Source organism: Laccaria bicolor, genomic scaffold, assembly GCF_000143565.1.
Source record: "Laccaria bicolor S238N-H82 LACBIscaffold_25 genomic scaffold, whole genome shotgun sequence".
NCBI classification, from domain to species: Eukaryota; Fungi; Basidiomycota; class Agaricomycetes; order Agaricales; family Hydnangiaceae; genus Laccaria; species Laccaria bicolor.
In genome coordinates this window covers 291,753-314,352 of record NW_001889896.1, presented here as the reverse complement: position 1 = coordinate 314,352, position 22,600 = coordinate 291,753, and the positions used below count along the sequence as shown (strand labels likewise).

Genomic DNA, 22,600 nt, shown 5'->3' with positions numbered 1-22,600 from the left:
TTTCCCTGCATTCTCAGTGTATTGACTCGGAAATTCTACAGTGCTTAGTGGTACTAATCCCTGCATTGAAAACATTTGCTGATCTCGCACAAGGGAAAATCAATGTCTCCGACTGAAGACGAGAGGGACACGGATTGGCCTATAGCATCTCGATCAGCAAAGTCGGGAGGGCAAGTTAGGTTATATGAACTTACGTCAACGTTATAGCTCCGATCGCTTTCATGATTCTCTCCTTCCTTTGCTCAAATGTTTCGCCAGCAAATTGGGGCTCCTCTTTGACGGTAATCTTGTATTTTGTTACAAGCATTGTGAGAATGGCTATGCCCTCCGTTTCAAAGAATCTACGACGCAAATCCGTTAGGCCATGGAGTGTTAATTGATGGAAACGGGGAATAACAAACTTCCGTCCGATGCACGCGCGAGGACCTGCATTTTATTCTAGCCAATGGCACACAGTATATGGCGAGGAAGGCTTACCGGCGCTAAACGGAATGAATGCGTCGCGTGGCCAATCGGGATTTAAGAAGCGTGACGGTTTGAACGCATGGGGGTCTTCCCAGTACCGCGCTAAAAACCAATCAGCCCGCTGGTAAAGAAAATGCTCAGAAATAAAGTATACGATTATAATGAACTCCGGGGGCACTTATTTGGAGTTGTGTTCCTTTGGGGACAGGAATGGTGGTCTTTTCACCACGGCTGTTACTCGCGTTCAATGTGGTATCCTCTGCGCTTTGTTTCAAAAGAAAAGTAGCCTTGTTCAGGCGGAGAATGATAGCATCGGCGTCGTTTAACAACCCAGACTTTATTGCTCACAACTGGGTATAAACGCAATGTTTCATACAATACGCTTTAAATCCCAAGTTAGCGAGCGAAGTGATGATCCACCTCAAATTTGAACGTACGCCATTGACTGCGTCAGAAACGGCATATCCTTATGTTCCTGTGGTCATTGAATAAGTAAATATCTTGTTCAACTTCTTTGAATGAATAATAGTCTACCGGCGTCCGGCCGTCACTTAACACGGATTTGATGTGTTGAAAAAGTATTTCCTGCTCGTCAGGGTAGAGAGCGAGAAGTGCAAAAGTGAAACACAAAGTGTGGGCTGTAGTCTGGGGAATACTAAGAGTAAGAGATCTGGCTATCGAGGGGGCTGACACGAACCTCATGACCAGCAAATAAGAATACAAAGATATTTCCTAGAAAGCCTCAGTCCTGCGAGTCCGACAGCAGAAAATCACGCACCAATTAGCTCAGCTTCAGTTAGTGCTGTAGCCCCAAACTCATCGTTGAAACTGGAGGCAAGAAGATTGCTAAACAGGTCGCTATGCTCCCTTTTGCCCATGGAAAGACGTTCTTTGATCATCTCAAACATGTAAACCTTCCGGGTACAACCTTCAGTCATCGTTAAATAGAGATGTGCAGACCTACTTCCAATTCATCGAACGCAAGCTTGATCCTACACCCATCCTCTGTGAGGTTAAGCCACCAATCCGCAAACGTGGCTCGGTGACCAAATTTCGAACAGACAATCTCAATGGATTCTTTGAATGACATCTTATGTCCCTGGGGAATTGGGGTTAAGTCATCATTCCATTCAAGTCTTTTACCGAAACCTCAATGAATGATTTAAATAATGTCCTTCAAGCGTCACAATAGAGCTCACCAGCGGCACAGATGATGCAAAGGGATATCTTTGCGAGATTAATGGGGAAGCAATGCATGGTAGGCGTTAGCTTTGCTTGCGTGCAGTCTTCATCGGGGAACGTACTGGCAACGTGATGTCCGAAACGCAATGGTCGACGACGACGATCTCTTGATCTCCCCAGGCTGTGTCAAAAAATCCGTTTACAACTCTAACAGTTTCGTCCCATACCATCTTGTAGTTTCGCTACATGCAGTTTTTTTCACTGTATATCAGCGACCAGCGCGAGGAATGATATCGCAGACCTACGTCGGAGAAAGCAGGTGCAGCTACTTTTCGGTATCTCTTCCATTCCTCTCCTTCCGAAGTGAGAATACTTGGGCCGAATATCTTGAGCGGCTCGTAATCTTCGAGAGGTTTGGGAAAGCGTGCACGGGACGTAGTTACTTCCTGGGCACTCCTTTTCAGCATTTGCATGACTCGTAAAGTTGAGGACTTCGGAACCTTAATGGCTGCGGCATCCGCGAGAATGAGAGAAGTCTTCACACTTGGCCATAGGGATGTCTGATAGTATGCATCAGCGACGGGGAGAGAAAACAACCCAGGGGTTCAGGTAGCTGACATAGGAATAAACATCCCACTTGAAATGTTGAAAAACTGGTAAAACGACGTTTTGATCAATGTGGCGTCAGGGGACTTTAGAGTTAGAGTCACCATCATGTTTTTGTACCATATGGTAATCATGCCCGGGGGAAATGCCTGGAATCGCTGGTAGAAAGAAAGCTGCCTTCCCTCCGGGAGCTAATAGTGTACAAGAACCTGGATGGTTACTGCCATATCATGGTCAGTGTGTCGCTCGTGGGGCCACATTGATGCACTGACCGTATCGCGCTAGCCGCGCGCAGGTAGCTTATTACCTTCTGTATAATAAGCAAAACACCAATAGAGACAACAAGCAACAATTGTAGGCCTGAAGGCATTGGGAAAGGATTGAAGGGTTTGGGAACTATCTGCCTTTCGTCCACTCTTGAACGTGGGAAGATGATTCAGGAGCACATTCCCTTTCAAGTGTCTGTTCATTCAGGCTGCCACAGCGCTGGGAAGGCAGGTTGCAGAAAAGAACAGGTGAGAACAAGGTGAGAACCTAAAAATAGCCGACCTCGTGACCGCGAAAGTCGGCTAAGAATGAGTATGAGCTCACGGAGACACGCAACTCAGCCGCAACTGGATCCAAGGTCATATTTCTTTCGTCAGGTCTCACGTAAGATGCGGTTTGGGATGCGGTGAGGGAAGAACGTGGGAACGTCCAGGACGAGTCGACGACGAGCTCTTTCAATCTTGGGCTAATAGAGTACACGAGCTTAGTGTGGCGAGAAATAGCGGGACTCCTAAAAGTCCCATTGGATGCTATTCTAGACAGAAATTTGAAAATCTAAGTGCTTAGCCAGGTGCCAAATGGACAAGGCTTTGGGACTAGTAACGAAAGGCGGGTGAAAGTTCAGACATATTTCGACGGAAGCATGCCAAAACGTGGTCCAAAGTATGTAGGTCCTGACACTGTTTTGGGCCAGTAAATTTGGACAGCTTTGGTACAAACAGGAAATCGGAACCCAAATTTGAGTCCGCTGCACAAGTAACTTTACGGGGGGGGATTAACGATGACGAGAAGGGAAACTTATTTGTCGATAAATTTGCATGTTGTTTGAGCTTGGGAGTTTTTTTAGGTGCACATTTGACGGTGGACGTATGCCCGCCATTTTTGTTGGCGAAAGTGGCGGCGAGAGGGAGTTCCATCTCCGTCGGAGATACAAAATATTAGAGGGATTGTCCTGCATTCCCAGTATAGAATTCTGCGGTGCTGAGTGGTGCCAATCCCTGCAATTGAATACAATTGAAAGGATTTGCTAATCTGGTACAACCAAGTAGAAAAATCAATGTCTCCGACTGAAGACGAGAGGGACACGGATTGGCCTATAGCGTCTCGATCAGCATTGGGAGGGCGAGTGAGATTATTTGAACTTGCGTCAACGTTATAGCTGCGTACGCTTTCATTATTCTCTCCTTCCTTTGCTCAAATGTCTCGCCAGCAAATTGGGGTTCCTCTTTCACGGTGATCTTGTATTTTGCTACAATCATTGTGAGAATGGCTATGCCCTCCGTTTCAAAGAATCTACGACGCAAATCCGTCAGGCCATGGATGTTAATTAATGGAAACGGGGAATAACAAACTTCCGTCCGATGCACGCGCGAGGACCTGCGTTTTATTCTAGCCGATGGTACGGAGTGCATAACGATGAATGCTTACCGGCGCTAAACGGAATGAATGCATCGCGTGGCCAATCGGGATTTAGGAAGCGTGACGGTTTGAACGCATGGGGGTCTTCCCAGTACCGCGCTAAAAATCAATCAGTTCGCTCGTAGAAAAATACTCAAAAGTAAAGTATACGATTATAATGGACTCCCGCAGGGCTTATTTGAAGTAGTGTTCCTTTGGGAACATGGATGGTGGCCTTTTCACCGCGGATGTTACTCGCGTTCAACGTGGTATCCTCTGCGCTTTCTTTCAGGATAAAAGTAGCCTTGTTCAGCCGGAGAATGTTAGCTTCAGCATCAATAAACAACCCAGACTTTATCGCTCACAACTGGGTATAAACGCAATGTTTCAAATAATACGCTACAAATTCCAAGTCAGTGAGTGAAGCGATGATCCACCTCAACTTCGAACGTACGCCATTGACTGTGTTAGAAGCGGTATATCCTTATGTTCCTGTGGTCATTGAATAAGTAATCAAGTTCAACTACTTTGATGAATAATAGCATACCGGCGTCCGGCCGTCGCTTAATACGGATTTGATGTGTTGAAAAAGTACTTCCTGCTCGTCTGGGTAGAGCGCGAGAAGTGCAAAAGTGAAACACAAAGTGTGGGCTGTAGTCTGGAGAATACTAAAAATTAAGAGATCTGGCTAGCCGCTATCGAGGGGACTGACACGAACCTCATGACCAGCAAGTAAGAATACAAAGATATTTCCTAGAAAGTCTCAGTCCCGCGAATCCGACGGCAGAAAATCACGCACCAATTATCTCAGCTTCAGTCAATGCCGTAGCTCCAAACTCGTGGCTGAAACTCGAGGCAAGAAGATTGCTAAACAGGTCGCTATGCTCTCTCTTGCCCATGGAAAGACGTTCTTTGACCATCTCAGACATGTAAGCCTTCGGGTACAATCTTCAGTCATCGTTAAATAGAGATGTGCAGACCTACAGCCAATTCATCGTACGCGAGCTTGATTTTGCGCCCATCCTCTGTGAGGTTGAGACACCAATCCGCAAACGCGGCTCTGTTGACAAATTTCGAACTGACGATGTCGATGGATTCTTTGAATGATATCTTATGTCCCTCAGGAATTGGGGCTAAGTCATCATCCCATTCAAGTCTTTTACCGAAACCTCAAGGAATGATTTAGATCATGATGTCTTCCAAGTTACACAGTATAACTCACCCGCAGCGCTGATGATGCCAAGGGAGATCTTTACGGATTAATACGGAAGCAATGCACGGTAGGCGTTAGCTTTGCTTGTGCACAGTTTTCATCAGGGAACGTACTGGCAACGTAACGTCCGCAAGGCAATGGTCGACGACGACGACCTTTCGATCTCCCCAGGTGTCGAAACAGCCGTTTACGATTCTAACAGTTTCGTCCCACACCATCTTGTAGTTTCGCTACAGACAATTTTATTTTCCACTGTAAATCAGCGACCAGCGCGGGGAAGAATATCGCAGACTTACGTCGGAGAAAGCAGGTGCAACTATTTTTCGGTACCTCTTCCATTGTTCTCCTTCCGAAGTGAGGATACTTGGGCCGAATATTTTGAGCGGCTCGTAATCTTCGAGAGGCTAAGGAAAGCGTGTACGGGCCGAAGTTACTTCCTGGGCGATTCTTTTCAAAAATTTGCCTGATTCGCAAAGCTGAGGACTGAACCTTGATGGCTGCGGGATCCGCGAGAATGAGCCCAATCTTCACATTTGGCCATAGGGATATCTGATAGTATGCATCAGCCACGGGGAGAAAAAAAGCCCCAAGGGTTCAGGTAACTGACATAGTAGTAAACATCTGATTTAAAATATTGAAAGACTGGTTTGAGTTAAACGACTTTTGATCAATATGGCATCAGGGAGCTTTAGAGTTAGAGTCACCGTCGTGTTTTTGTGTGAAATAGTAATTATTTCCGGGGGAAATGCCTGGAATCGCTGGTAGAAAGAAAGCCGCCTTGCCTCCGGGAAGTAGAAGTGTACAAGCGGTTGGATAGTTACTAGATGCAAGTTTGGAATATCATGATCACTACATCGCTGGGTCATGGGGTCATACAAGGCACTGACCGTATCACGCTAACCGCGCGCAGGTAGGCTATAACCTTCTGTATAATGTACAGAACACCAATCGAGGCAGCAAGCAACAATTGTAGGCTTGAAGGCATCGGGAGGAAAGGAAAGAGTTTCCAATGCCGAGTGCGATGTATATACCTTTCATCTGCCCTTTATCCACCTTGAACGTGGGAAGTCGGGAGTCCACTCGGAGGCTGTTCATTCAGCGCTGGCAAGCCGCCAAGAAGACGCCCAAGTTGCAGGGTGTCCGCTGAGCATCTAAAAATGGCCGACTTCGCTGAAAATGTTGTCTATCATCCCACAATATGATACGTGACACTGACCATGTCACCACGAAAGTCGTATATGACCTGGACGAATGACAATTAATGTAGGATTCTAGGAATGAAGGTACGTCACCATACACTCGATACTCAAGCCAACGGACGAGCACGGTCTGGTGATGTCGTAGAGTTGCACACCAGGGCCCGGGGTTGTCGGGATTGTTCAGCAACACTAGGGTCTTGCTAGGGTCGACTTTTTTCTTCAGCAGCCGGGTACTAATGACATCATCGTCGTATGTTTGCCTTCCCGACCTTCCATCTGGCACGACTCTCGTAGACGACTCGGAACCCTTTGGCACCTGTTCGAGCTGTATGCATTCTATCAACATTCTATATGATAAGTACATACATTTGTGAGATATGACATACCGTGACTCTGACAATGGTACTTCATTGGGAGAGGGTCGCCCCAAAACAGTGTAATCCGACATGCCGAGCCTCTACTGACAGCGCAGCTCCTGCTGGATCGTTGGCGCTGGCAGTCGCCAAAACAATGCTGTGACTCGGATACCTGGGGACGTGTTTGGTTCAGAGAAACAAACAACGGCGGGACCTTTTTTTGACGCGGCCATTCGTATTGCATTCGCAGTCGAAAATTGGGGCAACTTGAACGAGATATGCTCAAATCTCGCAATGAGCGACCTTTCTCAAAATTCGAACAGTGATGACTCTATACTTATCTTGATCTAGGCGCCGATCGATACCTTCTGCCTTCTGAAACCGCGAAAGCCGGAGTTTGCAGTCTGCTCTGTGAAGTTGCAGAAGCAGGTACCTAGCTAAGAACCTAAAGAAACGGTCAGTTAATTATCTTGCTCCACCTGATCCCAGCTCCACCTGCTTTCAGAGTTGTTCGATCCTCACACAAATCACCCTCACTTGCTCTTCACCCTCGCTATGTTTTCTAAAATCGCACTCATCGTCACCTCATTGCTCTAGCGACTAACATCACTTGCTTCAAACGACATTCCAAAGTCTGACCCATCATAGCAGTTCCTGGTATCTACGCTCAGGCTTCTATAGAATGCGTAGAAGCAGGTAGCTAGCTAAGAATTTATGTAAAGAGCTATCATGTATAAAAACCTCAGTGATCTTGCTTCAGCTTAGTATCCGACCAGTGCCACCTGCATTTTCACAGTCGTTCGATCCTCACACAATTCACCCTCACTCGCACTTCACCCTCGCTATGTTCTTTAAATTCGCTCTCATCGTCACTGAGTCTGCTTGCGCTCTCGCTGCCGTTGCCACTCCTACCTCGGGCGATGGAGGTCTCACTCCGTGCCTAGTCGGAAATCTCGTGTGCTGCCGGTTTACCTTCCGTATCGGCGTTGAGGGTTCGTCAACTGCATTTCCATTACTGATGAATTTTCTTGGTAAGTCGACCGCTCTACTACGATTGGCTTCTGGAACTCTAACGCGTCTTCAAAAGCCCTCAACATGTCCTTTGCTGCGACAGTAACATCATCAGTACGCAACATCCCTCATTAATTTCAACTAACTCGACTCTTCCATACAGATGGCATTGCTTATACTCATTGCTACCCCCTGGTTTAAACTTATAATTTGCCCATCTGTCTCTTAGAAGAAGCGTTAGATTTTGTCCATCTCCTGAATCTGATTCCACTCCCAGCTCGTAGCGGAATTTTATCAGTAGCTCCCACCTCTTGCTCGTCTCTTCTTATTCTGGACCTCTCAATTTGTCGTTGTTTTCCAAATGTGCTTCTCGCGTCAGGTCACGTGAGAACATTACTTGCTCACTTTTCTGACTTCAAGTTAACGTACTTCGACGAGTCATGGCTGCTGCGCGCTGCCTAATTGCGCCGAGTATTCTGTAAAATAACTTCAATATCTTGTCTCTACTGCTCTGGCGACTGGGACTCTAGACATCAAGTACCCTCGTTCTCGTCACTTGCTTCAAACGATGGCATTCACTGCAGCGTTGTGCGGGTCGGCGACCTGAGGTCACAGTCACCGACCGTAAATCGTGAGAGAGTCACCAAAGGTCGTCAACGGTCAAACGTTCGCAACTTTGCGCGGTGCCATGGGGTCCTACCTCTGGGCGTGTGCTATATCGCACTGCGTGGTCTTCTAACGCTGCACAGTTATTCCTACATCATATTCTGTATCTACCACTGTTCTAGATTCCTCTATGTCATGTTCCGTATCTACCACAATCCATTTTGCGTGCTACCTGTGACAGTTGTTCTGCGTCACCGACCTTAGGTCACAGACTCACAGTCAACTGTAGATCGTGAGAAAGTCAAATCCACCTCGAAATCTCAGAAGTGTCTACACCTAAAATTACATTACATAATATATGAGGACACCCCTGGCACCCCGCAAAGTCGCGGTCATGTTTGGTTGCGAAATGTCACAGTCAGTGACAGTCGGCGACCTTCAGAACAGTTGCGCAACCGGCACAACGCTGATTCACTGAGAGTTTGACCCACTGGTATTCAGTGGAAATGTTCAAAGACTTCAAGTCTGTAGCCACAACCGTTATTTTTAAAAATACAATATATGCGCGTTATTGCTCCGATTCCGTTATGCATGTTACAAGTGCCCGATCAAAAATTGTACAGTGGGTTATTCGCCTGAGCAACGAGTCGTCGTTGACATCTAAGTTCTAAGTATCAAAAGTATCCCTCCAGTTCCACAGGGCTCTCAGGCCTCAGGTACCGGAATGGGCATGAGCTCACGAAGACACGCGACCGACCGAGAATGCTTGAGGTACCATCCAAGGTCGTGTTTCTTTCGTGGGTAGTACGGGTCCTTTTACAATCGAAAGTATGTAAGATGCAGGGTTGAGGGAAGAAAGTGGGAAACGTACAGGACGATGAGCAGCAAGGTAATTAAGCCGATCTTTCACCTCTCTCCCAACAGCGTTATACACCTCCTACATACATCCAAGGCGTACATCAGCATCCCCGCATACACAAACAAAACAGGGGGCCAGCCCTGAATTTGAAGACGAGCGCACCTTTTGCCAATACATAACATCCCTCGTCCTCATTTCATCAGCAAAGAACCACGCAAGATCCTTCGCCCTCGTCTTAAACTCAAAACCCTTCTTATGTTTCCTCCGCTCGTCCTGTCGGTCAAGATAGCGATGCCAGTTCTTCCACTGGTGGTAGTCCTCGTCTTCGAAGAAGGGGTGGATCGTGCCGCGGTGGATTAGAGCCCATGATTCGCGGCTCTACAATGAATAAAAGGGGTATGTGAGAAAAACGGGTGGGAGAGAACGGAGAATGGAGAAATGCAACCTTGGAATGTTCTCCGGCAGAAAAGGACTGCGTGTCGGAGGGATGGCGTTCGCGCGAGCTGAGCTCGAGAGTGTATTCCAGACCGTACCATTCGTCTTTATCCTCCATGGGCGTGTTGAGGTCTTGGTTGGAGAGTGGGTCTTCTGCTGAGGGTATATCTTGAATCAACGTTTCGTAGCACTACCAGAGTTGTTTGAGGGCGGAGAGGTGAATGATAAGGCAAGGGGACGCACGATGTCACGTTCAGGTTTCTTGCCTTCCTTGATTTCTTGAGTATATTGAGGAGGATAGAGGCCGCCAGTGTCTTCGTTATCTTCTTCGGTGGGGTATAGCAGAATTTCGACGGAGAGTTCGTTGTCAGAATCGTTCGAAGACGCAGAAGATAAGAATGTGTGTTCGTTGAGAGAGTCCGGGGTGAGGGGTGGCGTTTCGAGGTCCGAGGTAGCGTGGGCGTTGGCAGAGTAAGCAGGATCAGCAGCAGCAGCAAAAGTCATTGTTGTCATCGTAGGCTCGAGAAACTCAGCGTGGGTCAAATCTCGTTCTTTTCCTTGATAATGCGCGTCCAAACCATAAAACGAAGCCAGTGGGTCGCCGGAGACAGTGATAGAAGCCGTTGGAGTCGCCGAGCCAGCAAATCTATTCAAGAGCCGCTTAACCTCAGGGAAACGTGTTTGTGCTGCATTCAAATTGTAATTTGGGGTAGTGGCGCGCGTTGGAGTGGGAGTCAAGTCTTTCAGCATACTCGAGCGAGAGAAGCCTTGATCAGAACTTGCGTCATTGTTGTCTTGCCAAACCTGGTCGTCACCGTTCTTCCTGAGGTTATCACAAAACCCTAGAGTCACGTTCCTTTCTGGTGGGTAAAGATCCCGGGTGTATGCAGCAGCAGCACGTTCGTTTTCGTTTTCGGTTTCGACTTGATATCTAAAAGGAGAAGGCCCAGAGAACAACGAGCCAAAAGAGTTCAGTGCGAGGGAGTTCAAGTTTCGAGTGATTCGCGACAGAAGGTAGGGTTGTGTTCGTTCGTTAGATCTTTGACGGGGTATGTCTCGTCGCCCAGAGGTACGTGGCCGGTGGTCGTTGACGTCGTGGCTCATTGTGTGAGGTGGTGGAGCGAAGGAAAGGACGCGTTTGTCACATTCTTTGATTGATGCACGTGGAGCGTGATTGATTGATTGATTGTAATTAAATATTGAATCAACACTAACTGGTAACCTTCCATAACCAATCCATAGCTCTAACATGTCTTTAGAATTGCAAGGCGCTATAGCCAAGTGGTTACGGCGACAGATTAGAATCAGGAAGAGGCTGTGCACGTGATCATCTGTTCCTCTTCGAGGGCGCAGGTTCAAATCCTGCTGGCGTCGCTATATACCTTTTTTTCCCAACCACCATGTGGAGGCTCCTACGATTTGGGGACAGAACACTTATTACAATGACGGCCGGGAGGGCTTGAACTTTGGGGAAGGTTGCACCGTGCACGTGATTGAACTGACTGGTCTCCGAGTGACTGGTGACCCAAAAAAGGAAGTGAGCGTTCGACACGCATGGAGGACAGAGTAGTCAAGTTTTGAGTAAAACTATCAGATCCTGTTGTCCAGCATGCAAGGAAATACACGTAGTAACTGGCAAGTAGAGGGGGGCCATACTTAAGCCGTGCTTGAGCTTGAGATTTGGCCCTCCTAATTCGGACTCGAGCCTCCACCATGTGGTTCTCAACACTCTCGCTCATCTTCGGTGGGTGCTGCTCCAACGCCGTAACCCTCGAGCACGTAACATCCCAATACCCAAACTCCGGCTCCCTCATCACCTTTCTCCAATTCTTCCTCATCTCTCTACACGGCTTGCCCACCCATCTAACATGGACACGCTACGGTCCACGTTTCAAGCCGCGCAGAATCCCACTGACACCGTATCTGGGACAAGTAGCCCTGTTCTACTTGATCTCGTTGTTGAATAACGCGGCGTTCGCGTATCAGATCCCCATGCCTGTCCATATCATCTTTAGAAGTGGGGGATTGGTGATTAGCATGCTTCTTGGATGGCTGGTCTCGAACAAGAGGTGCGTCCAATCTCTTCCGCCTTTTTTCTTTCTTGCTAGCTGATATCCCTGGGCCCAGGTATTCGTTCACCCAGATCCTATCTGTGTTAATGGTTACACTCGGAGTAGTCTTAACGACACTCTCCGCGTCCCGCTCCACTTCTGCTTCCCCATCATCATCATCATCATCATCAGCTGAAACTAACCCATACATATACGCTACAGGAATATTAATCCTAACCGTCGCCCTCATCTTCTCCGGGTTCCTCGGGATCCTACAAGATTGGACATACACAAAATATGGCCGTCCAACAACCTCATCGACTAGCAGTACCAACGGTTCCGCATCCCCTTCACAACAAGCTCTCCCAGCATCATGGCAAGAATCCATGTTCTACCTGCACTTCCTAGGCCTCTTCCTCTTTCTCCCCCTCCTCCCCGACCTCAAATCACAAATCAGCGCTATAAACCACCGCAGCCCGCGTACCCACTTCTCTGTCCCCCTTCCCTCTTCCATCACCTCTTTCCCATTCATAAACCTAAACCTCGGAACTTCAATTCACATCTCCATACCAACCCCATACCTCCCCCTCCTGCTCAACACCCTCACCCAGCTCCTCTGCATCGCAGGCGTCCACATGCTCACGACGCGCGTAAGTGCACTTACTGTGACCCTTGTCCTTGTTGTGAGGAAAGCGGCGAGTTTGGTGTTGAGTGTTAAAGGGGCGGTGCTTTGGAGTGTTATCGCTCGTTTTAGTGGTTTGGAGGGAAGTGGGGTTGGGATGGGGGGGAAGTATGGAGATGTGGATGGGAGGATGTTGTGGAGCGGCGCTGTGATGGTTATGGCGGGTACTGTTGGGTATACGGTGGGTATCAAGAGGAGTGAGAAGATAAGGACGAACTTGAAGGAGGAGTGAGGTTTGGATAATTGATTTATGGATGGATGGATGGATTGTTTTTGGGCAATGGCTACGTGCTTTCAACCCAAGTATCTGCTTTCGTTTGCTCTACATATCTAGGTACATAGTCCCCCTCAAATCTAGACACTTGTTAGATACCGCGCATGTATTTATACCATTCCCGTTTTATATCACAATCAACCTCGTACCTACGTTTTATTCTGCTTCGTGAAGAGACATGGATTCCAAATACCATAGCCGGTCTTCCCACATTTGGGCTGTCATTCCATTACCACTCCGTGGTTGCAGCAAAGTTTGAATCATCTTGGCTAAAACGGCTTCGCGTTCAAATCTGGGTGTGTTATTTCTTCTGTTATGATCGTGAACTCTGGCCGGAGCGAGACTCCTTAGCGATGTCGTTGCATTTTTGGATGATGAGTCATTGGCACGGTCACGTGTTGTTCAACTCAAGGGGCTGACAAGCGAAGATTGGTTCAACTTCTCATCTACCCATCAACGTTCAACGCTGATTTATGGGCTTCTTCAAGCATCTGGCAACTGTAATCGGCGTGCTATGGCAGATCGCCACTTTCATTTTCGGCGTTGGGGAAGAGTTCAAGAACCTGCGACATATGTTGCTCCGGCTTCCTGCAGGTGGTGTCAACGACACACATAGTACTCTCGTCATCAACGAACCCGCTTGGGCGGTTTTCACTTCGACGACACAGAGCCACCTTGTGATCTGTGTGATGATTGCTGGTATATTACTATCGTACGTTCACCCAGCTCCCTTTGGTAATACTCAGCTGGATATGTTTGACGCTAGTTGCACAATTGTGGCGGTCTCGGGCAATCTCATCAAGGCTTCGATGTTGATACAGACTTTGGCCTTCTTCATGGCTTCATCTGCCATTAGCACTCTTATAGGCGGTTTCGTTTTCTTCTGCTCGTTTGGTCTCATCGGCCAGGGTGGGCTCGAGACATGGGGTTGCGCCGTACGATGGCTGGATGTGAGTAATTACAGCACCACTCTTTTCTGCTTCTCTGAAAAAAATTACAGGCGTATAATGCTTCTTGTTGGCGTCGATTCTGGGTGGAACGCGCTTATGCATTTGTTAAAGAGCAGACCATCCTGTGAGTACTTACCCAAATTTTTGCTGGTAGATATTTGATCATCAATAAATAGATCACTGGCATTTCTGATTCCCCTTGCGGTCAAAGGCCTGCTTCAAATTACCAGCAAATCCCATGGCGCTACCTGCCTGGATCAAGGTTGCAGATTGGCCATCTTCATTGTGGGGGCAGTTTGGTCTGGCTTCAATCTTATTCGCATATGCCTTATCTGGATCACATTCTGTGCCTGGTTTCGTAATGTCCCCACTAGAACTGCTATATCAGCTGCTACAACTACTCATGACAACAATCGCAACGTTGGCAATCCACTTCCTCCTCCTGGTGGTCCACCTCCTCGCAATCTACCTCCCGGCGGTCCACCTCGCAACACTCGACCTCGCAGCGGTTCACCTCCTGGCAATCTACCTCCCGGTGGTCTATCTGGCAATCCAGAACTAGGCGGTCCACCTCGATCTCGCAGCACTCGACCTCCTGACGGACCACCTCGCAGCACTCGACCTCACAGCAGTACACCTAGCAATCTACCTCCCGGCGGTCCACCTCAATCTCGCAGCACTCGACGTAGCAGCAGTCGACCTCCTAGCAATCTACCTCCCGGCGGTCCACCTCAATCTCGCAGCACTCGACCTTGCAGCAGTCGACCTCCTGGCAATCTACCTCCTGGCGGTCTATCTGGCAATCCACAACTAGGCGGTCCAGCTCAATCTCGCAGCAATCTACCTCCTGGCGGTCCACCTCGATCTCGCAGCACTCGACCTCCTGACAGCCCACCTCGCAGCACTCGACCTCCTGGCAGTCCACCTCGCAGCACTCGAAATCGCAGCAGTCCACCTTCTAGCAATCCACGACTAGGCGGTCCAGCTCAATCTCGCAGCAATCTACCTCCTGGCGGTCCACCTCGATCTCGCAGCACTCGACCTCCTGACGGTCTACCTCGCAGCACTCGACCTCGCAGCACTCGACCTCGCAGCGGTCCACCTCCTGAATCTTTGTGGTTGGGATGAGCTGCCTTACCCATGATCACCTATGTGGGCTCGTCTCATCAAACAAGATATATATTATCTGGTCTGAAGGGTCCCCTGCAAGGGCCACGACTGTTGCAGAATCAGTCACAGATATCCCCGTCAGATTCGGAAGGATCATTTTTTGAGATCTCAAGTAATTTCGCAATAACTTAATGCTATCACACTGGAACGTGTAGAACAGGACAATTAATCTACTTTATGTCAATGGTAGTCTTTAAATATCTAAAGGATAGAGGAGGTGACCATAGAATTTTATATATCGTCCATTTGGTAGGAAGAAGGATGTTGAAGCATTGACTTGAGGTTCTCGTGTGATCTGCGTGAGTATTCTTAAGTAGCTAGTCTCTCAGTGCTCTCAGTTCTATTGTATACATATGAGCCATTCACCCATTAAGTTCATCTGCATGGATTCAAGGAAAATTAAGTAGCTGGTCTCTCAGTACTCTGAGTTTTATTGGGATCAATCTAACCAGAAACCCCCTTTTTGCGTGGAACCCTGGGTTTCTTCTGCATTTGGTAGAAATCCCCCTTCCATCAATCGATGGGTTATTTTGAGGAACCCCATGTCGGAGTTGAATTCCTAGATGCCGACGCGTGTCGCGCTCAAATTTAAATTGATCTTGGCTCCCCTGGTCATGATGAGAAGACAGCGCGACGAGTTGAGGCTGTTGAGCTCCATCACGCACATCCCTTGTTGCACACGTATCATCGCGCGATGCGACGCGCCTGCTCGACAAGTGGTTACCACGGTAAATAATATTGGTTCATGGTCTACACGATGCTATAGTACAAGATGAGGGTTTGGTACTTACATAGATGTAGGAGAGCAGGAGTGGTTTACTAGGGATGTCACTGCTCCCTTCCATAGTCCCTTGCTACTTGAAAGGTTGCTGACCCCTGCCGCCAACTTGAACTTATGCATGACGCTGTGCCCATGCATGCGCATGTGGTGGACTTCAAATATTCTGATCTCCGCTTCTTGTGGAAACAAGGTTTCTACGCAAGCACTTCAGAAACCCTGGGTTGTTCAGGGGAAACCAGGGTTTCTGGATAGTTTAATCCGTTTTATTGTATACGTTCGAGCCATTCACCCATTAAGTTCATTGTCATGGATTCAAGGAAAAGGCCATTGCAATATGTACGTGCTAAATGGTATATACAGCTGCATCGTGTTTACAATACGGGTGAGGGTCTCATCATTGTCCAGGAGTTTCTGTAGGTGGTCGGCATAGTAGGAGTGGAGCCTAGGTGCCCATGTGGCAAAAATTCCTGGCCAGAGAGGTGAGTATCACGTCATGAAAGGGTGCTCTGTTGCCTACCTGACGCATGTCCAGCCATTTGAATGAACGAGGGGTGTTTCAGAAGCCCAGAGAGAATGGCGTCATCGGGGGCATTGTGATGCAAAACCATGGGCTTAGTCTTTCCACCCCCATGTGAGATACCAACGTTACATGCAAAGAAAGCCCCACGCCGATGCCGCCTATCCTTTTTTCCCCAGGACATCCGTCCTCGAGCTTCCTCCAGAGCAGCGGCTGCAGACTGATGCACGTCTGGCCAGTCAGAGGCATCAGAGCTGGCACAAAGCCCGATGTATCGACCACCTTCATCAACGATGGGCATGGAGATTCTATTGGGCAGCAATTAAGAGCAATCCATCGAATATTGACGTGGAGAAACCTACGTGCCATCCCAAACGACCTTCTGCATCTTAAACCGCAACTGAGGCCCAACCAGCTGCTCAAGGGGAAACTTGGATGACGAATTGGGCCCAGGAAGAGCTAGGTAGCTCGAAGACGCGATTGGAATCGTGTCGTTGTTGTACTTCGTGAGGCGTGGTTTGGAGGACTTGACGTGCTTCTTCACCGTAGCTGGGCGAGGCTTGTATGGGCAAATTCGTTCCCGGCTTTCTAACTTTACAGCCTCCTTCTCTCTTTCTCTTTTTCGCCTCCGATTGGCGTGGCCCTGGCGCTTTGCATGCGTGGGTCGGTTTGGTGGGTCAAGGTGGATGGGTGGCATAGACTGCAGTGGCACGTCGTCGTTGTCGGTCCTGATGGGAAAAGCGAGCAATCACGGCGATGACAATGGTGAGGCAGGTGGAGTAGAAAGAGGCGAGGATGCGGAGGAGGGAGGGAGAGAGCACTCGGGAGAGGTAAGAGGTGCCGGTCAAGAGCCGAAGAAAAATGTAAAACCCTCCTCAAGCTTGATACTGTCGATGAGGAGTTGCGAGAAGCAGAATTGGTCATAGGGCAGTAGTACCGTCGACTTGAACGACATCAGGTCTGTAGAAAAGTTCAATGGTCTACTGAATGCTCAACGGAAAAAAGGCAAGGCTGTTTTCTCTCCCCGTCGCTGATGCATACTATCAGACATCCCTATGGCCAAGTGTGAAGACTTCTCTCATTCTCGCGGATGCCGCAGCCATTAAGGTTCCGAAGTCCTCAAATTTACGAGTCATGCAAATGCTGAAAAGGAGTGCCCAGGAAGTAACTACGTCCCGTGCACGCTTTCCCAAACCTCTCGAAGATTACGAACCGCTCAAGATATTCGGCCCAAGTATTCTCACTTCGGAAGGAGAGGAATGGAAGAGATACCGAAAGTAGCTGCACCTGCTTTCTCCGACGTAAGTCTGCGATATCATTCCTCGCACTGGTCGCTGATTTACAGTGAAAAAAATGCATGTAGCGAAACTACAAGATGGTATGGGACGAAACTGTTAGAGTTGTAAACGGATTTTTTGACATCGTTTGGGGAGATCAAGAGATCGTCGTCGTCGACCATTGCGTTTCGGACATCACGATGCCAGTACGTCCAATGGGGTTCACGCGTGAACGCTTGAAGGGGGTTCCTGTATAGAATTATCCCTGGTACAGTAGATATTCTCACAATGCATAATATGCCGGATTAAACTATCCAGAAACCCTGGTTTCCCCTGAACAACCCAGGGTTTCTGAAGTGCTTGCGTAGAAACCTTGTTTCCACAAGAAGCGGAGATCAGAATATTTGAAGTCCACCACATGCGCATGCATGGGCACAGCGTCATGCATAAGTTCAAGTTGGCGGCAGGGGTCAGCAACCTTTCAAGTAGCAAGGGACTATGGAAGGGAGCAGTGACATCCCTAGTAAACCACTCCTGCTCTCCTACATCTATGTAAGTACCAAACCCTCATCTTGTACTATAGCATCGTGTAGACCATGAACCAATATTATTTACCGTGGTAACCACTTGTCGAGCAGGCGCGTCGCATCGCGCGATGATACGTGTGCAACAAGGGATGTGCGTGATGGAGCTCAACAGCCTCAACTCGTCGCGCTGTCTTCTCATCATGACCAGGGGAGCCAAGATCAATTTAAATTTGAGCGCGACACGCGTCGGCATCTAGGAATTCAACTCCGACATGGGGTTCCTCAAAATAACCCATCGATTGATGGAAGGGGGATTTCTACCAAATGCAGAAGAAACCCAGGGTTCCACGCAAAAAGGGGGTTTCTGGTTAGATTGATCCCATAATGCCGGTCCCCGACTTTTTCTATGCATTGTGAGATTTATGCAAGATGAAATATGTCACAAAATGTGACTATTTGTGACCTCAGCCAAAAAATGTCACACTTCGAAATGTCCTTTATGTAGCGAGACGAAAACTGGTATTTACAGGCTATCGACATCCATGGGAGAGAGGTTACTACTGAAAAAAGAGTTGAGAGTAGTTTGTCGGGCTGATTTCACTTGAACAACATGAAGATGAGCCCTCAATTTGCGCAATTATTGTTGCAAAAGCAGTGTTGACATGCCGCGAGCCTCTGAGTGGATGACACACCAAACACTCACACAGCTCCATTCCCTCCGCGAGGTGCATAGGGCTTGTGCCTGTCTCGAGGTTTCCGCTTCTTCTCCTCAGCAGCTGGCATAGAATGATAGAAAAGTGTTGGCAAAATTGGATACTACTCTGAAGCAGTGTATTCGTGGCACACAGGGTATATCAGGGTAGACTTTGGTCCTGAAAAACTCAGGTACAATGAGGTGAACAGGTAAATACCCAGTAAATCTGTAGATCTGGTAATGCATAATGCCAAAATATGATATGCATTATTCGATATGACGTTCCATGCATAAATCCCTGCGTACCAAGTTGGTCCCCTAAAAATGTCATGCATTATGAGATTTATGCATTACGAGTATATGCATTGTGAGAATATCTACTGTATACATATACAGTCATCCACCCCTTAATGATACGCCACCCTCATTTGATACACTTTTGACTAGCAATATCTTTCTCAATACTAGACCGATTTTTACAAAACAAGTTGTAACACATAGTACAAACTCATATCTACCACTGTACATAATTTGGATGCAATTGAGGCAGAATTAGCAAAGCTGTGGAGCATACAAAATGGACTGTTTTTCAGAAATAGCCAAATACAGTCACACCCCTCAATGATACACCCATAATCTTAATTTTTCTTTGTGAAATGTGGGTCAAACATTCTGAAATTTGGAACAGTGATAGAAGGGAATTTATCTGGGATTTTCATGTAGTTTTTGTAGAGAAAGGTTGTGCTCAAATCTGTTGAAGCTAATTTCTCATTTTGGGTGTATCATTAGCAGGTGGATGACTGTACCATATCTAGCAAATATCTGATTTATAATAGGATATATTTGCATGTATATTCAGCGCGATTCTCATCTCTTCACTGTAAGGGCCTATCAACCAATGGACAACCAGGAAAACGCGGTGGCCCTCCAATAGCTGTCTCAAACCGAAACCTTTGTAATCTTTGTCAGGCTGCATGGCGCTATTAGTATGGTGCTGATCAACCTCGACCTTCGAGCGAGCAAGCAACCGAGCATCACCACAAATGACGGGATATTTCCATGCATGCCTCAATGGCAGGTACCAGGTCTCTGGTCTAACTTGTTCAACATCTTTCATTGGCACGGAAACTATGTCGGCAATGATGATCGCTCCAGAATTGCACTGCGCCACTTGAACCACCCCAGATATTTTTTCGTGACCCAAATACATTTCTGTAGCTATCGTGAGCTTGGTGGTATTGCGGCGATAGAAGCCCAGTGAAACAACAAAATTACATACGGGAAAGGCTTTTAACATCGAACTCCTCATACTCCATCCCCGTTTTGCATACCAAACCATCGGGAGGAACGACCAAAACCGAAGCTTGGATTACCCCGCGATCTGGAACTTGCTGTCTCACAGGGGGGTCAGGGGTAGGTGCGGCTGCTTTGGAGCGGCGTTGAAGGAGGAAAGACATAGTGCGTGATGCTTGAGATTTTTTCCTCCAGCTGGTAACAAGCTGGAAAAGTGGTCAGCGTTTACTGATGGACGTTGAATGTCGAGGTTTGAGGTTGAGTCCTCGAATGTTGCACCGTGGAGTCGTAGATTAGGGGAACTTCCCCGAAGTTCCCCTATTCAGCCTGCTTTATAATCTACTGAATTGATCGCTGTTGGGCCGATATGTAGCGGGAATCTTCCATATGGACCGCAACTGTTCTCCAGCCTCCAGGTCAGTCTCTGAAGGTCTCTGATTCATCGCCGTGCAACCATCTTGTCGTACGATAAGCTAGAGCTTTTTGGTTGTCTTCCTTGCTACGCATATACTGATTCAGATTCCACAGAACTTCGAAGGGCTCCGGTATTGGACATATATAAGTGACAATTCTAAACTCCTTGCTAAATATTGCCCAGGATAATAACTTTTTTGCGTAACCAGGCCTAGTGAGATATGAAGAGATCCACTCAGCACCCCAACGCGCCACAGGATAAACTAGTTCTGGTCAGCATAGAGTGCGAGGGTAATAAGTACCTCTTTCGCATCAAAAATAGCTGCGTCGTCATGAACATCAATCACGCGTCCAAAGATCCGGAGACCTGATAAGAGTGCTGGAAGTTCGGAACGAACGCAGTGCATCAAGGCCGGCAAAGTTCTCACCGCATACCGCATGGGACCGTCGTTGGAGAAAAAACGACTTTCATCTTTCCGCGAAGGACACTTACGGTTATGCACTTCGAGTTAGGTTTTGGACCATCCGATGCACATTACTTACATACTGCACACACCATAACCGTTGATTTTTTGTTGATTTTGGTGGCACAGCAGTACACAGCCTGGGTGTGTCACATCATCCCTTGAGCCTTAGATTGATAGATCATTCCCGTTTCGCAACCAACTCCCACACCCTGACTGGATGGAGAAGCTTTAAAAGAGGGCAATCCAACTTTGTGAACTTTAGCAGCGCCTGGTGCCTCTCCCCAACCAACTCAAAGGTAAGCGCTAGTTGCGCGATGCCCGCCGTCGTTCTGGACTGACTCCGCGCGTTGTCAGAACTTAGGCTGGTCCTATCTCTCACTACCTTCCTTCACGACACCCCCAACGACGTCAGTCTTTCTTGCTTATCGATGTCCACCTTAGCGCTGACTCTCTAAACCTAGTCTACACTCACAACCCTCAATCTAACTTACAATCATCATGCAGCTCACCTCCACTTTTGTTTTCCTTGCCGTCCTCGCTTCCGGTGGTAGCCGTGTCTTCTCGCTCCCCATGGTCAGTGCTATATCCTTTACTGTGCGGCAACGGTATTCTGATAAAAATCTTCCAGGGTGCCGATGTTACCGATCTCGATGCTCGTGATGTCGAGTTTGATCTTGAAGCTCGGGATTATGATGCTGACTTCGAAGTTCGCGATTTCAATGATGACTTTGAGGCCCGTGATTATGCGGACTTTGAGGTCGAGGCTCGTGACTTTGAGGAGGACATTGAGGCCCGTGCCGTTGACTCTACTGTCAAGGCACCTTCGGTTAGTCTTCGCTGCGTCCACTCTATTTTGCAATCTAACTAACCTTCGGTTCAGAACTCCACCACTGTTGCCTCTCCCGCCCAGAAGCCATTGTCAGGGTCTTTGACCACCGGCTCTAAAGTCGATTTGGCCGCTACGAAGTCCACCACTGCCAACAGCACCTCCACTTCCGTCACCCCCTCGCAGTCATCGAAACCCTTGACCAAGAAGGAGAAGAAAGCCCGCGCTAAGGCTCTTCGCAAGAAGAAGAAGGCTGCCAAGAAAGCCGCTCTTGCCAAGAAGAAAGCTGCCCGCCGAAAGGCGAAGGCCCTCCGCAAGGCCAAGCTCGCCGCTCTGCGCAAGAAGAAGCATTCCAAGAAGCTCTCGCCCCTAGCGAAACTCAAGAAGTCCATCGCAGCCAAGAAGGCGGCGGCGAAGGCTAAGAAGTCATCGGAGAAGAGCTTGAAGGCCGCGACCAACTCAACGTCGACGGCAAAGCCCAAGAAGCTCTCTCCTCTGGCTAAACTCAAGAAGTCCATCACCGACAAGAAGGCCAAGAAGGCAGCGGAGAAGAAGGCGAAGACTGACAAGGTCACGGATGCGAAGAGCCTGAAGGTGTCCAAGACCGAGGCATCCAAGACTTCTGCTGACAAGACCGTGGAGTCGTCGCTTCCCTCGACCAGCGAGAAGCCCCTCCACAAGCACCATCACTACAGGACCAAGGCTGAGCGCAATGCTGCCCGTAAAGCCGCCAGGAAAGCGCGCAAGGCCAAGTTGGCTAAGTTGGCGGAGGAGGATGACTACCCTTCGTACTCTCACAAGTCCTTGGTGAGTTTTCTTCCCACTGCGTGTCATGACCTGTTGCTGACTACCTCGTTTTGCAGAGGAAGTCTCACTACGTTGACGCCCCCGCTTCCTCTCCCTCGACTACTGCCGTCTCTCGTCTTTAAGTGAGCAAGTAGACAAAAGTAGACATGATTTTTTATATTAGGGTTTAGAATCGTATCATGGTTTGGAAGTTTTTAAAGTGTGACCAGTAAGACGACATGTCAATCTCTATCTGACGGCAATGAATATCGACCAAGCTCGTTCGGAGTCGTT

General features: G+C 48.2%; 11 protein-coding genes across 11 annotated transcripts; 6 read left to right on the top strand and 5 right to left on the bottom strand.

Annotated features, from left to right (window-relative positions):
• Window positions 1-99: 99 nt before the first annotated feature.
• On the bottom strand, window positions 100-2,387 carry LACBIDRAFT_303797 (uncharacterized protein; the record flags this gene model as incomplete). Its single annotated transcript, XM_001884272.1, has 12 exons — window positions 100-139; window positions 195-426; window positions 478-567; window positions 620-800; window positions 1,000-1,110; window positions 1,163-1,197; window positions 1,244-1,379; window positions 1,430-1,614; window positions 1,665-1,692; window positions 1,770-1,889; window positions 1,953-2,207; window positions 2,358-2,387. The coding sequence occupies 12 exons, from the start codon at window positions 2,385-2,387 to the stop codon at window positions 100-102; spliced, it is 1,443 nt and encodes a 480-aa protein (XP_001884307.1).
• Window positions 2,388-3,574: 1,187 nt separating this feature from the next.
• On the bottom strand, window positions 3,575-5,997 carry LACBIDRAFT_303796 (uncharacterized protein; the record flags this gene model as incomplete). The annotated part of the gene is made up of 16 exons (XM_001884271.1): window positions 3,575-3,614; window positions 3,667-3,813; window positions 3,873-3,897; window positions 3,949-4,038; window positions 4,090-4,222; window positions 4,284-4,317; window positions 4,373-4,410; window positions 4,466-4,576; window positions 4,637-4,671; window positions 4,718-4,853; window positions 4,903-5,087; window positions 5,141-5,168; window positions 5,245-5,361; window positions 5,428-5,535; window positions 5,621-5,680; window positions 5,836-5,997. 16 exons carry the CDS (start codon window positions 5,995-5,997, stop codon window positions 3,575-3,577), a joined length of 1,449 nt encoding a protein of 482 aa, XP_001884306.1.
• Window positions 5,998-7,530: 1,533 nt separating this feature from the next.
• Window positions 7,531-7,926, top strand: LACBIDRAFT_303795 (uncharacterized protein; the record flags this gene model as incomplete). The annotated part of the gene is made up of 3 exons (XM_001884398.1): window positions 7,531-7,717; window positions 7,774-7,811; window positions 7,861-7,926. 3 exons carry the CDS (start codon window positions 7,531-7,533, stop codon window positions 7,924-7,926), a joined length of 291 nt encoding a protein of 96 aa, XP_001884433.1.
• A 1,082-nt stretch (window positions 7,927-9,008) lies between these two features.
• Window positions 9,009-10,701, bottom strand: LACBIDRAFT_303794 (uncharacterized protein; the record flags this gene model as incomplete). The annotated part of the gene is made up of 5 exons (XM_001884270.1): window positions 9,009-9,116; window positions 9,175-9,240; window positions 9,325-9,540; window positions 9,608-9,787; window positions 9,841-10,701. The coding sequence occupies 5 exons, from the start codon at window positions 10,699-10,701 to the stop codon at window positions 9,009-9,011; spliced, it is 1,431 nt and encodes a 476-aa protein (XP_001884305.1).
• A 609-nt stretch (window positions 10,702-11,310) lies between these two features.
• On the top strand, window positions 11,311-12,562 carry LACBIDRAFT_303793 (uncharacterized protein; the record flags this gene model as incomplete). The annotated part of the gene is made up of 2 exons (XM_001884397.1): window positions 11,311-11,666; window positions 11,725-12,562. 2 exons carry the CDS (start codon window positions 11,311-11,313, stop codon window positions 12,560-12,562), a joined length of 1,194 nt encoding a protein of 397 aa, XP_001884432.1.
• Window positions 12,563-13,077: 515 nt separating this feature from the next.
• Window positions 13,078-14,682, top strand: LACBIDRAFT_303792 (uncharacterized protein; the record flags this gene model as incomplete). The annotated part of the gene is made up of 4 exons (XM_001884396.1): window positions 13,078-13,316; window positions 13,371-13,554; window positions 13,605-13,678; window positions 13,731-14,682. 4 exons carry the CDS (start codon window positions 13,078-13,080, stop codon window positions 14,680-14,682), a joined length of 1,449 nt encoding a protein of 482 aa, XP_001884431.1.
• A 1,135-nt stretch (window positions 14,683-15,817) lies between these two features.
• LACBIDRAFT_303791 (uncharacterized protein) lies at window positions 15,818-16,719 on the bottom strand (the record flags this gene model as incomplete). Its single annotated transcript, XM_001884269.1, has 3 exons — window positions 15,818-15,972; window positions 16,023-16,330; window positions 16,385-16,719. 3 exons carry the CDS (start codon window positions 16,717-16,719, stop codon window positions 15,818-15,820), a joined length of 798 nt encoding a protein of 265 aa, XP_001884304.1.
• A 290-nt stretch (window positions 16,720-17,009) lies between these two features.
• On the top strand, window positions 17,010-17,303 carry LACBIDRAFT_303790 (uncharacterized protein; the record flags this gene model as incomplete). The annotated part of the gene is made up of 1 exon (XM_001884395.1): window positions 17,010-17,303. The coding sequence occupies one exon, from the start codon at window positions 17,010-17,012 to the stop codon at window positions 17,301-17,303; it is 294 nt and encodes a 97-aa protein (XP_001884430.1).
• Window positions 17,304-17,397: 94 nt separating this feature from the next.
• LACBIDRAFT_303789 (uncharacterized protein) lies at window positions 17,398-17,556 on the top strand (the record flags this gene model as incomplete). The annotated part of the gene is made up of 1 exon (XM_001884394.1): window positions 17,398-17,556. One exon carries the CDS (start codon window positions 17,398-17,400, stop codon window positions 17,554-17,556), a length of 159 nt encoding a protein of 52 aa, XP_001884429.1.
• Window positions 17,557-18,349: 793 nt separating this feature from the next.
• LACBIDRAFT_294941 (uncharacterized protein) lies at window positions 18,350-20,472 on the bottom strand (the record flags this gene model as incomplete). The annotated part of the gene is made up of 8 exons (XM_001884268.1): window positions 20,466-20,472; window positions 19,800-20,087; window positions 19,400-19,732; window positions 19,128-19,192; window positions 18,827-18,838; window positions 18,673-18,754; window positions 18,530-18,602; window positions 18,350-18,356 (listed from the first exon to the last, which is right to left on the bottom strand). Exons 2-8 carry the CDS (start codon window positions 19,975-19,977, stop codon window positions 18,350-18,352), a joined length of 750 nt encoding a protein of 249 aa, XP_001884303.1. The 5' UTR covers window positions 19,978-20,087; window positions 20,466-20,472.
• A 720-nt stretch (window positions 20,473-21,192) lies between these two features.
• Window positions 21,193-22,519, top strand: LACBIDRAFT_294940 (uncharacterized protein; the record flags this gene model as incomplete). Its single annotated transcript, XM_001884393.1, has 4 exons — window positions 21,193-21,267; window positions 21,323-21,520; window positions 21,575-22,327; window positions 22,384-22,519. The coding sequence occupies 4 exons, from the start codon at window positions 21,193-21,195 to the stop codon at window positions 22,447-22,449; spliced, it is 1,092 nt and encodes a 363-aa protein (XP_001884428.1). The 3' UTR covers window positions 22,450-22,519.
• Between the last annotated feature and the right edge of the window lie 81 nt (window positions 22,520-22,600).